Source organism: Odocoileus virginianus, chromosome 18 (genome assembly GCF_023699985.2).
Source record: "Odocoileus virginianus isolate 20LAN1187 ecotype Illinois chromosome 18, Ovbor_1.2, whole genome shotgun sequence".
NCBI classification, from domain to species: Eukaryota; Metazoa; Chordata; class Mammalia; order Artiodactyla; family Cervidae; genus Odocoileus; species Odocoileus virginianus.
In genome coordinates, this window is record NC_069691.1 from 1705218 (window position 1) to 1718519 (window position 13302).

The 13302-nt window shown below is 45.2% G+C and overlaps 1 protein-coding gene across 1 annotated transcript in view; it reads left to right on the plus strand.

Annotated features, from left to right (window-relative positions):
• Positions 1 to 13302, plus strand: part of FBXO10 (F-box protein 10) — a 44383-nt gene that overhangs the window by 13806 nt on the left and 17275 nt on the right. Inside the window, exons 3-4 of the mRNA XM_070480245.1 lie at positions 7410 to 8000; positions 10856 to 11677. Coding sequence (XP_070336346.1) covers positions 7416 to 8000; positions 10856 to 11677 — 1407 coding nt within the window. The 5' untranslated portion in view covers positions 7410 to 7415. The remainder of the gene's footprint in view (positions 1 to 7409; positions 8001 to 10855; positions 11678 to 13302) is intronic.

The following is a 13302-nucleotide window of genomic DNA, read 5'->3' on the forward strand; positions in this document are numbered from 1 at the left end:
GGGAAGTAGTAATGGCCAAGAATTTTCCATATACACCACATCTTAAGCCAGTCATGTGTTGATGAGCACTTGGAATGCTTCCTTATCTTGGCTAATGTAAATAATGCTGCTATGAACATTGGGGTGCATGCATCTTTTCAAATGAAAGTTTTCTCTAGATATATACCCAGGAGTTGGATTGCAGGATCATATGGTAGCTCTATTTTAGTTTTCTAAGGAACCCATATGCTGTTTCCCATAGTGGCTGCACCAATTTACATTCCAACCAACAGTATAGGAAGATTCTGTTTTTCCACATCCTCTCCAGCATTATTTATTTATAGAGTTTTTGATGATGGCCATTCTGACTGTGTGACATGATAACATCATTGTGGTTTGGGTGTGCATTTCTCTAATAATTAGCAATGTTGAGCATCTTTTCATGTGCCTGTTGACCATCTATATGACTTCTTTGGAGAGATGTCTATTTAGGTCTTTTGTCCATTTTTTGATTGGGTAGTTTTTGGGTTTTTTTTCATTTTAATGTTGAGTTGTATGAGTTGTGTATTTTGGGCATTAACCCCTTGTCAGTGAGATCATTTGCACATATTTTCTCCTTTTGTAGATTGTCTTTTCATTTTGTTGATGGTTTCCTTTGTTGTGCTTTTATTTTTTAAATTTTGCTTTTATTTCTTTTGCCTTGTGAGACTGATCTAAGAAAACATTGCTATGGTTTAGGTCAGAAAATGTTCTGCCTGTGTTCTCTTGTGGGAGTTTTATGGTGTCATGTCTTACCTTTAGGTCTTTAAACCATTTAGAGTTTATTTTTGTATGTAGTATGAGGGAGTGCTCTAGTTTCATTGATTGACATGTTACTGTCCATCTTCCCTCACATCACTTGTTGAAGAGACTGTCTTTTCTCCGTTGTATATTCTTGGCTTCTTTGTCGTAAACTAATTTGACTGTAGGTGTGTGGGTTTGTTTCTGGGCTCTCAGGTCTGCTCCATTGGTCTGTATGGCTGTCTTTGTGCCTGTGCTAAACTGTTTTAATTGCTGTATCTTTGTAATATAGTCTGATGTCTGGAAGGGTTATACTTTCACCTTTGTTCTTTTTTCCTCAGAATTGGCACTCACTTAGAATTGCTTTGACAATTCTGGATCTTTTCTGGCTCCATGTAAATTTTAGGATTATTTGTTCTAGTTCTGTGAGAAATATAATTTTTCACAGGTATTTTGATAAGGATTGCATTGAACCTGTAGATTACTTTGAGTTGTATGGCCATTTTAATAGTATTCATTCTTCCAGCCCAAGAGCATTGGTTAGTTTTTCATCTCTTTGAATCATCTTCACTTTCCTTTATCAGTGTAGGATAGCTTCCAACATACCAGTCTTTCACTTCCTTGGTTAAGTTTATCCCTAAGTTGTTTTTTGTTTGCTTTTGACATGGTTTTAAACAGGGTTGTTACTTTCTGTTTCTGATATTTCATTGTAAGTGTAAAGAAATGCAACAGATTTCCCTATGTTAATCTTATATCCTGCTACCTTGCTAAATTCATTTATTCTAATAGTTTTTATGTGGAGATTTTGTATAGAGAGAGTATCTTGTCATCTGCAAATAGTGACAGTTTTACCTTTTTTCCAATTTGGATACCTTTTATTTTCTTTGTTGTCTGATTTCTGTGGCTAGGGATTCCAACCAATGTTGAATAGAAGTGGTGAGAGTGGGTATCCTTGTCTTATTCCTGAGTTTAGTGGGAAGGCTTTCAGCTGTTTACTGTTCAACTTTTTACTGTTTATTTGTTGGCTGTGAGTTTACCATAAATATTAATAACTTTTATTATGCTGAGATATAGTCCTTCTATACCTACTTTAGTGAGATTTTTTTATTATGAATAGATGTTGGATTTTATCAAATGCTTTTTCTGTGTATATTGAGATGATCTTGTGGGAATATATATTTTTTTAAGTGTTACCTGGTTATAGAAATCCCTGTTGCTGCCTGGATCCCCATGGGTTAATGTTGTAAAGATATAGTAAATAGTGCCAAATGGAACAACAGCGAATGTGCCATTTGCGTGAAAGGAAATCCTCTCTGAGCTCAGAGAGCTCCTGAAGGGAGACTTACCAGCTGCGATGAACATTGGGGTACATGTATTTCTTCAAAATGCAGTTTGCTATGGATATGCACCCAGGAGTGGGATTGCTGGATCATATGGTAGCTCTATTTTTAGTTTTAGTTTTTTTGTTTTAGGAACTTCGATACTGTTCTCAGTGGTTGTACCAATTTATGTTCCCACCAACAGTGTAGGAGGGGTTCCTTTTCTGCACACCCTCTGTGGCATTTATTGTTTGTTGACTTTTTGATGATGGCCATTGGCCATTCTGACTGGTGTGAGGTAATACTGCACTGTGGTTTTGATTTGCATTACTCTAGTAATTAGCGATGTTGAGCATATTCTCGTGTGCCTCTTGGTTATCTGTATGTCCTCTTTGGAGAAATGTCTTTGCCCGTTTTTGATCGGGTTGTTTGTTTTTTTGATACTGAGATGCATGAGCTATTTGTGTGTTTTGGAGATTAATCCCATGTTGGTCACCTCGCTGGCAAATATTTTCTTCTACTATTTGAGTGGTTTTTTTTTCATTTTGTTTATGGTTTACTTTGCTGTGCAAAAGCTTTTGTGTTTAATTAGGTCCCATTTGTCTATTTTTGTTTTTATTTCCATGACTCTAGGAGGTGGATCTAAAAAGATACTGCTGTGATTTACATCAAAGGGCATTCTATGTTTTCCTCTTAAAATTCTATAGCAGCTGGTCTTCCATGTAGATGGCTAGTGCATTTTGAGTTTGTGTATTGTGTTAGACAATGTTCAGATTTCATTCTTCTACATACAGCTGTCTAGTTTTCCTGGCACCACTTATTGAGGAGACTGTCTTTTCTCCCTTATATATCCTTGCCTCCTTTGACTTAGATTAATTGACCATAGGTGCATAGGTTCATTTCTGGGCTTTCCATCCTGTTTGATTTATTGATTTATACTTCTTTTTTTGTGGGTGCCACTACCATACTATTTTGATTAGTGTAGCTTTGTAGTATAGTCTCAAATCAAGGCGCCTGGTTCCTCCAGCCCCATTTTGCTTTCATAGGATTGCTTTGGTTATTTGGAGTCTTTTATGTTTCCATGAAAATTTTAAAAAATCCTTGTTCTGGCTCTGTGGAAAATACCATTGGTAATTTAACAGGTATTGCATTGAATCTGTAGATTGCCTTAGGTAGTATAGTCATTTTGACAGTATTGATTCTTCTGATTCAAGAACGGGGTATATCTTTCCATCTGTTTGTGTCGTCTTCAGTTTCTTTCATCAGGATCCTATAGTTTTCAGAGCACAGGTCTCTGCCTCCTTGTGTGTATGTCTGTATGTGTTAGTTGCTCAGTTCAGTTCAGTTCAGTTGCTCAGTCATGTCTGACTCTTTGCAACCCCATGGACTGCAGCACGCCAGGCTTCCCTGTCCACCACCAATTCCTGGAGTTTACTCAAACTCATGTCCATTGAGTCAGTGATGCCATCCAGTCATCTCATCCTCTGTCATTCCTTTCTCCTCCCGCCTTCAGTCTTTTCCAGCATCAGGGTCTTTTCAAATGAGTCAGCTCTTTGCAGCAGGTGGCCAAAATATTGGAGTTTCACCTTCAACATTAGTCCTTCCAATGAACACCCAGGACTGATCTCCTTTAGAATGGACTGGTTGGATATCCTTGCAGTCTAAGGGACTCTCAGGAGTCTTCTCCAACACCACAGTTCAAAAGCATCAATTCTTCAGTGCTCAGCTTTCTTTATAGTCCAACTCTCACATCCATACATGACCACTGGAAAAAACATAGCCTTGACTAGACGGACCTTTGTTGGCAAAGTAATGTCTGTGCTTTTTAATATGCTGTCTAGGTTGGTCATAACTTTGCTTCCAAGGAGTAAGTGTCTTTTAATTTCATGGCAGCAGTCACCATCTGCAGTGATTTTGGAGCCCAGAAAAAATAAAGTCTGTCACTGTTTCCATTGTTTCCCCATCTATTTGCCACGAAGTGATGGGACCGGATACCATGATCTTAGTTTTCTGAGCTCACTATCCCCTTTCACTTTCATCAAGAAGCTCTTTAGTTCTTCTTCACTTTCTGCCATAAGGGTGGTGTCATATGCATATCTGAGGTTATTGGTATTTCTCCTGGCAATCTTGATTCCAGCTTGTGCTTCATCCAGTCCAGCGTTTCTCATGTACTCTGCATATAAAATTAAAAGTTAGTAGTTCAGTCAGGTTCAACTCTTGCAATCCCATGGACTGTAGCCCACCAGGCTCCTCTGTCCGTGGGATTCTCTAGGCAAGAAGAATCAATATTGTCAAAATGGCTATACTACCCAAAGCAATCTATAGATTCAATGCAATCCCTATCAAGCTACCAACGGTATTTTTCACAGAACTAGAACAAATAACTTCACAATTTGTATGGAAATACAAAAAACCTCGAATAGCCAAAGTAATCTTGAGAAAGAAGAATGGAACTGGAGGAATCAACCTGCCTGACCTCAGACTATACTACAAAGCCACAGTCATCAAGACAGTATGGTACTGGCACAAAGACAGAAATATAGATCAATGGAACAGAATAGAAAGCCCAGAGATAAATCCACGAACCTATGGTCACCTTATCTTCAACAAAGGAGGCAAGGATATACAATGGGAAAAAGACAACCTCTTTAACAAGTGGTGCTGGGAAAACTGGTCAACCACCTGTAAAAGAATGAAACTAGAACACTTTCTAACACCATACACAAAAATAAACTCAAAATGGATTAAAGATCTAAATGTCAGACCAGAAACTATAAAACTCCTAGAGGAGAACATAGGCAAAACACTCTCTGACATAAATCACAGCAGGATCCTCTATGACCCACATCCCAGAATATTAGAAACAAAAGCAAAAATAAACAAATGGGACCTAATGAAACTTAATAGCTTTTGCACAACAAAGGAAACTATAAGCAAGGTGAAAAGACAGCCCTCAGATTGGGAGAAAATAATAGCAAACGAAGCAACAGACAAAGGATTAATCTCAAAAATATACAAGCAACTCCTCCAGCTCAACTCCAGAAAAATAAATGACCCAATCAAAAAATGGGCCAAAGAACTAAACAGACATTTCTCCAAGGAAGACATACAGATGGCTAAAAAACACATGAAAAGATGCTCAACGTCACTCATTATCAGAGAAATGCAAATCAAAACCACAATGAGGTACCATTACACGCCAGTCAGGATGGCTGCTATCCAAAAGTCTACAAGCAATAAATGCTGGAGAGGGTGTGGAGAAAAGGGAACCCTCTTACACTGTTGGTGGGAATGCAAACTAGTACAGCCGCTATGGAGAACAGTGTGGAGATTTCTTAAAAAAACTGGAAATAGAACTGCCATATGATCCAGCAATCCCACTTCTGGGCATACACACTAAGGAAACCAGATCTGAAAGAGACACATGCACCCCAATGTTCATCGCAGCACTGTTTATAATAGCCAGGACATGGAAGCAACCTAGATGCCCATCAGCAGACGAATGGATAAGGAAGCTGTGGTACATATACACCATGGAATATTACTCAGCCATTAAAAAGAATTCATTTGAATCAGTTCTAATGAGATGGATGAAACTGGAGCCCATTATACAGAGTGAAGTAAGCCAGAAAGATAAAGACCATTACAGCATTCTAACACATATATCTGGAATTTAGAAAGATGGTAACGATAACCCTATAAGCAAAACAGAAAAAGAGACACAGATGTATAGAACAGACTTTTGGATTCTGTGGGAGAAGGCGAGGGTGGGATGTTTCAAGAGAACAGCATCAAAACATGTATATTATCTAGGGTGAAACAGATCACCAGCCCATGCATGAGACAAGTGCTCAGGCCTGGTGCACTGGGAAGACCCAGAGGGATGGGGTGGAGAGGGAGGTGGGAGGGGGGATCGGGATGGGGAACACATGTATATCCATGGCTGATTCATGTCAGTGTATGACAAAAACCACTACAATATTGTGAAGTAATTAGCCTCCAACTAATAAAAATAAATGAATAAACAAAAAAGAATACTGGAGTGGGTTGCCATTTCCTTCTCCAGGGGATCTTCCCGACCCAGGGATCAAACCTGGGTCTCGTGCGTTGCAGGCAGATTCTTTGCTGTCTGAGCCACCAGGGAAGCCCCTTCGCCTCCTTCGGTAAGTTTATTAACAGGCGTTTTATTCTTTCTGATGCAGTGGTAAATCAAACTGTTCCCTTAATTTCTCTTTCTGATCTTTTGTTGTTAGTGTATAGAAAAGCAAGAGATTTCTGTGTCCTGCAACTTTACCAAATTCATTGATTAACTCTAGTATTTTTCTGGTAGCATCTTTAGGATTTTGTAAGTATAATATCATGCATCTGCAAACAATGATAGCTTTACTTCCCTTCCAATTTGGATTCCTTTTATTTTTCTTTTGTGATTTCTGTGGCTAGGACTGTGTTGAATAAAAGCAGCAAGAGTGGATATCCTTGTCTTCTTTCTGATCTTAGAGGAAATGCTTTCAACTTTCCACTGTTGAGGACAATGTTAGCTTTGGGTTTGTCATCTATGGCCTTTGTTATGTAGAGGTATATTCCCTCTGTGCCCACTTTTTGAAGAGGGTTTTTTTTTTTAATCACAGGTGGGTGTTGAATTTTGTCAAAAGCTTTTTCTGCATCTTTTGAGATGATCATATGGTTTTTATCCTTCAATTTTTTCATGTGGTGTATCACACTGATTGTTTTGCATTTTTTGAAAAGTCTTTGCATCCCTGGGATAAATCCCACTTGGTCATGGTGTATGGTCCTTTTAATATATTGTTGGATTCAGTTTGCTAGTATTTTGTTAAACATTTTTGCATTTATGTTCATCAGTGATATTGCCCTGTAGTTTTCTTTTCTTCTTTTGTTTGGTATCTTGGTCTGGTTTTGATAACAGATTGATGGTGGCCCCATAGAATGATTTTGGAAGTATTCCTTCCTCTGCCATTTTTTGGAATAGTTTTAGAAGGACAGGTGTTAACTCTTCTCTAAATGTTTGTTAGTATTCACCTGTGAAGCCATCTGGTCCTGGACTTTTGTTTGTTGGAATTTTATTAATCATGGTTTCAATTTCAGTACTTGTGATTGGTCTGTTTTTATATTTTTCTATTTCTTCCTGGTTCAGGCTTGGAAGATTGTTCCTATCTATGAATTTGTCCATTTCTTCTAGGTTTTCCATTTTTTTGGCATAGTTGCTTGTAGTAGCCTTTTATGATCCTTTGTATTTCTGTGGTGTCAGGGGATATTTTAAGAAAGGGGACCGTAAGCAGGGTAGACAGACACCTCTTTTGTTCTGTGTCCCAGGTGACCATGGAGGCTGGCGGCCTCCCCCTGGAGCTGTGGCGCATGATCCTGGCCTACCTGCCGCTGCCCGACCTGGGCCGCTGCAGCCTGGTATGCAGGGCCTGGCGAGAGCTGATCCTCAGTCTCGACAGGACTCGCTGGCGGCAGCTGTATCTGGGCTGTGCTGAGTGCCGCCACCCCAACTGGCCCAACCAGCCCGATGTGGAGCCCGAATCTTGGAGGGAGGCCTTCAAGCAGCATTGCCTTGCCTCCAAGACCTGGACCAAGAACGCCGCCATCTTGGAGACCTCTGCCTGCTTCTCTCTATTTCGCCGGAGGAGGACGCGCCGGACCCTGAGTGTTGGGCCAGGCCACGAGTTTCACAGCCTCGGCAGTGCCCTGGCCATGTCCAGCCTGTTTGACCGAATCCTGCTGTTCCCAGGCCTGCACGAAGAGCAAGGTGAAATCATCCTGAAGGTGCCCGTGGAGATCGTAGGCCACGGGAAGCTGGGCGAAGTGGCCCTGCTGGCCAGCATTGACCAGCAGTGCTCCACCACTCGCCTCTGCAACCTTGTCTTCATGCCGGCCTGGTTCTCGCCCTTCATGTTTAAGGTGGGTGTCCACCTCCGACGGACAGCCTCTCCCAGCCTGACCCTGAGGCTTGGCCTCTTCTCGGCGGGTTTGTAACCCTTTTTTTGTTGGAACTGAGAGTTCAGTCATCATTCCTATAACACAGTCCTCTGAGTTCTACACCAGTTGAGAAGGCATGGGGATCAGTAAAGATCAACATTCTGCTTTATTCCCTCCCTGGAGGTCAAGATTGCCTTGTACATCTTCCCTTCCAAGCTAGACCAACTGGGGCCACAGGTGGAGCAGCCGGGAGGGAAAGCCAGGTTCCAGGAGCATGCCGCATGGTGACAGGCAGCATTCCCAGAGAGATGGCCAAAGAGGGGACGCTCTGCAAGCCAGTGACCTTCAGCATGTTAGCCCCGCTCTGGGGAGGGTCAAGGAAGGTCTGGCTTTTGCCAAGAGTGACTGGAGAGAGAGTCGGGAAATAGCAGAACAACATAGTCCTTCTAGGAACAGAGCAGTTGTTTTCAGAGACAAACATGGTAGCTTGTTGGTAGCTCCTGGCAGAACAGTCTGCAGCTTTTACATTGCTTAGAAACTGATTCCAGTGCATGGATTCTGTACCTTGTCAACAAAAACTACACCACCACTATTCTACCAGTAACAACCAGATTGTCTGTCAGGGTCATAGTGATCTTTATGCCGCCGGTCATTTATGATGCGCTTCCTGGGTGCCAGGCATGTCCTTGCAGCGTGTTTAAGGTGGGCAGTGTCAGCCGGCCTCATAGACGAGCACATGGAGCCTAAGCAAGGGTCTCAGACTGTGTAAGGGACAGAACTAGGGTTCAAAACCTCTATGCATGATACAGGTGACTGCATCAGTGCTCTCACAACAAACTTGCAGTGCACAGAGATGTGTCCCCATTTTGCTGATGAGGGACACTGAGGCTCAGAGATGGTGAGTAACTTTCTCAAGTGGATAATTAGGTTAGACCTCAAATCCAGGCCTTTGAGCTGAAGTGCTTTTGAAATTACATTGTACTGTCTTCCTGGAAGCTTGGAAGGCTGCTTGCTGATTAGACCTAGAACATTTCAGGACTGATGAGGTCTTCCACTGCTGATCTACAGACCCAGAAGAAGTGTTCATTTCCAGACCCTTCACATTTCATAGACATTTATTCTTGGAGTAAGATGTTCATTTCAGCCTCTGTTTCCCCTCACCGGCGTAGCCACAGATCTTCAGGCGGTAGGCCTTGGCCGTAGATGTCTCTGTAGCTCAGCCCACTTCCTGCCTCAGTGCTTGGCATATATTAGTGCTCAGTCCCTGATTGTCCTTTAACTAACAACAGGACAAGGGGCCAGAATCACCCTGCCTGAGACAATGCCAAGGCCAGGGTGATTTCACAGCTGTTTTATATGACTTTTGAGGGGAACCCTGGCAGTGGCTCTGCATCTCTAGAGAGCCAGTGTTTTCCTACAGAGAGGACCAAGTAAGAGAAAATAGACTTCAATTGCAGCAAGAAAAAGTTAGGTTGGCCCTAGGGAAGAACTGGACAGGTTGAGGGGAGTTAAGTTCTGGGACAAGCTCTCAAGGGAGATCACAGCTGGAAGATGTAAAATTGTCCAAGGATTACTGAACGGGATCATGGGACACTCCCTCCTTTTGTGGTTCAAATACATCTCATGGAACTTGGTGTGAAGTCCAGAAACAGTTCTTCAGAAATACAGAGCAGCCAGGCCTCACTGTCAGGCCTGCAGAGCTGAGGGCTCAGCACTCCCCTGCCCCAGAGGACTCTGCTCTGCACGGTGATAATAGCTGGCTTTCATCACATGCCATCTTTGCGCCTGGCTCCATGCCTGGTGCTTTGTTAGCTTGTGAGCCCTGTATTGTAGACAGAGAAACTGAGGCTTGGAGAAGGGACATGTTGGCCTGAGGTAACACCCTTGGAAGAGGCAGAGCTGGGAGCTGGGCCCGGCAGCCAGACCTCGGAGCCTGCGCCTTTTAGCCTCTGTGCTGCCGGCTCTTCAGACACGTGGCCAGCTGTCTCCTGCTTCAGCTGCACACCAGCTTTAGTTCCCATGCAGACCCCCAGCACCTGTGTCGGGGCCTCCCACTGCTGGCACAGCCCCTCCCGGCCACCTGGGCCTCTGTCAGCCCTCCCACTTCGCCTGGCTCCATCCTGCGTGCAGACACTAGGCTGACCTCTGGCGAGCTGCAGTCCGCAGGCTCAGGTGGAGGCTAGCTTGCAGGACCCAGGAAGGATGACAGGGACGGGAGAGCGCATTGGAGGGTGAGACCCAGAGAAGTGCCCCATGATGGGACACAGTCTCTGTGAAACCGAGGCCCCACGTGGGACCCTTACCCCTCAGAGGGCTTGGTAAAGTTGGGCTTGCATCCCAGCGAGCTCCTGGGTCTGTGGAAATGGGAAGCTTCCCCATCATTTCTAATCATCCCTAGAGTGAGAGTTTCCTGGTTCACCTCCAGTGTTAACATGTGTCGATTCTGTTCCCCATCATCCCTCTGAGCATTCAGCATCTTCCCCCTTCTGCAGGTCCCCCACACACACTCCTTATTCTAAGTGCTTCATGAGCATTGGTAGAATTTACTGAGGGGTTGGGGAGGGGCCCTGCTGCAGAGTGAACTTTTCTGCCGTTCTCCGTTTCCACCCTCGCCCCCGCCCTTTGGGACTGGAGGGAGAGAGGGGCAGGCAGCTTCCTTCATGCAGAGCAGCTCCCGGTTCCTCCGGGGCTGGCAGACCTGCACCCTGTGGGGAAGGGAACATGACCAGCAGGACAGAGGCCTCTCGAGGCACCACCCGCTCTGGAGCAGTCAGAGCTCCGACCAGCAAAACAGATCCTATCCCTGTTACACCCACTGTCTGTCTCTCATCCCCCAGACAACTTCAGGTCACGTCCAGTTTGACAACTGCAACTTTGAGAATGGGCACATCCAGGTCCACGGCCCGGGCACCTGCCAAGTGAAGTTTTGCTCCTTCAAGAACACTCACGTCTTTCTGCACAACGTACCCCTGTGTGTCCTGGAAAACTGTGAATTCGTGGGCAGTGAGAACAACTCAGTGACTGTCGAGGGCCACCCGTCCTCAGAAAACAACTGGGCCTACACGCACCTCTTAGGGCTCATCAGGTCTTCTCCCGGCATGCTCCCCACCGAGGACTCAGACTCTTTAATGTCCCTCGACCTGGAGAGCAGGGACCAGGCCTGGAGCCCGAGGACCTGTGGCATTGTCGTTGAGGGCAGCCAGAGCCCCTCCAGCCCAGCCACCGGCTCCCCCAGGGCTGGCTCCCAGGAGGCAGAGGTGGGCAGCAATGGGGAAAGGGTGGCCCGGACCCCAGACAGCAGCGATGGAGGCCTGAGTCCCAGCGGTGAGGATGAGGACGAGGACCAGCTCACGTACAGACTGTCCTACCAAGTGCAGGGCCCACGGCCGGTCCTGGGGGGCCCCTTTTTGGGCCCACCGCTGCCCGGAGCCTGCATCCAGCTGCCCAGCTGCCTGGTACTGAACTCCCTGCGGCAGGAGCTGCAGAAGGACAGGGAGGCCATGGCCCTGGCCAGCTCCGTGCAGGGCTGCCTCGTCCGCAAGTGCCTGTTCCGGGACGGCAAAGGAGGCGTCTTTGTTTGCTCTTACGGCCGAGCCAGGATGGAAGGAAACATCTTCCGGAACCTGACTTACGCGGTGCGATGTATACATCATAGCAAGGTGCTGTCATAGGCTTACTGTGCAGACCCATGAGGCCTCACTGGGTCACCAGGAACATGATTTTTGAGTGGTGAGAGTGCTTCAGTGGTTGTATGCAGGAGGGCCTGGATGGAGTTAGTCTGCATTTTTTAAAAAGTCATCGTCTCTTAAGCTTATAATGCATACTGGCCCCATGTCCATCATCTGACTTGAGTGAGGCAGAGTTGTCCTGGTAAGGAGTGTCTGGTATCCCCATTCATCCTTAGTCTTGGGTAGGTGATGTGTCCATGAGTTTAGGACCTTGGCAGTGGGCCCTTTGCAGTGGTCCTGCCTCACCTCCTGCACTAGGAGGGGAAATCTAACCCTTAAGACCCAAAACATTTTCCTCCCACATCCCTGAGGGGTAAAGGGTTTATTGCTTTTCTGTCTTCCACCACCCCCCACGAGAGCCACAGGCTTTGCAGCTCTTCACCCAGCTGCTTAAAGCTTGTTCTCTGGGAAAATTAGGGGGGAAATCCAAGAGGGGCTTAGTGCTTTTTCCAGAGTGACTGTTCTTTCCCGCCAAGTGCCCGGCAGGAGGGAGGCATCTCCGGCCTCTTATCTGACCCTCAGCCTTTCTCCACAAGCACCTGGCACGGTCTGTGGAGAAGTGAATAGATGCAGTGACTCCTGGGGCTTCTGTGCTCTCACTGATTCACGCTTGGCTTTCAACAAGTTGTGAAAACAGCCACACTCTTCTTTCTGGCTAGCATGGCACCTGTGTCTTTTCAAACAAGCAGGCACTCCCGTCTCATGCCCTTGGAGGTGCCTTTTTCCCTTAGATTCCAGGCTCGTTGGTTGTCCTATGACCTCAGCTCTCGTGGATTCAGAGAATCTTCTTGTGGGAGCAATACTCTTTCTAACTTTCTCCATCATAAGCCATAAGCATCACCTTGAAATTGTACTTCCATTATACTTTACCCCTCCCAGGATTTAACTCTAGTGTAATATATTGTCTATTGTTAATACACAATTTACCTTCACATAATCTATTTTATTATTAATACACAGTTTTTTAAAAGACATATTTTAAGTTTTTATGTAATTATTAAATATAAAAAGAAAGTGTAAGTGGCCATACATCCTCTTACTAAGCTGTGTGCCGGGTTATGGTATCTTGTTTTAAAGAGGCTTCCTTATCCCTATGCCAACATTTCTAACTGTCTCTTAGTTTGGAATTCCAGTGGGTTTTCCATCCCAAGATAACACATTAAGAGAGATGCAGAGTGGGCAAGAATGGATATTTGTCTTACAAGTGAAAAACCAAAGGGAAGGTGGGCAAGGAGTGCCTGTGAGTCACCTTGCCCTCTAGCACTTCCTTAGGCAGGTGAAGTCCAGCAGAAGTGCCTGGAATTGGCACTTGGTTCCATTTGAAGTAGCTGTGCCCTCAGACCTCTGGGGAGCTCTTCATGTGGTGTTAGCAGCCTGCCTAATCCCATCTCATCTAAGCATCCCTTCCATCCTGCTCCGAGGCTGTGGATGTGGAGCCCAGGGCCGAGCTCCCATCCAGGGTTTAGTGAGGAACAGGCATGAGGTTGGTGCTGAGGCTGCAGGACCGAACCCGGAAGGGCGGGGAGATCCTCCTGGTGAGCACGTCGCGAGAGCAC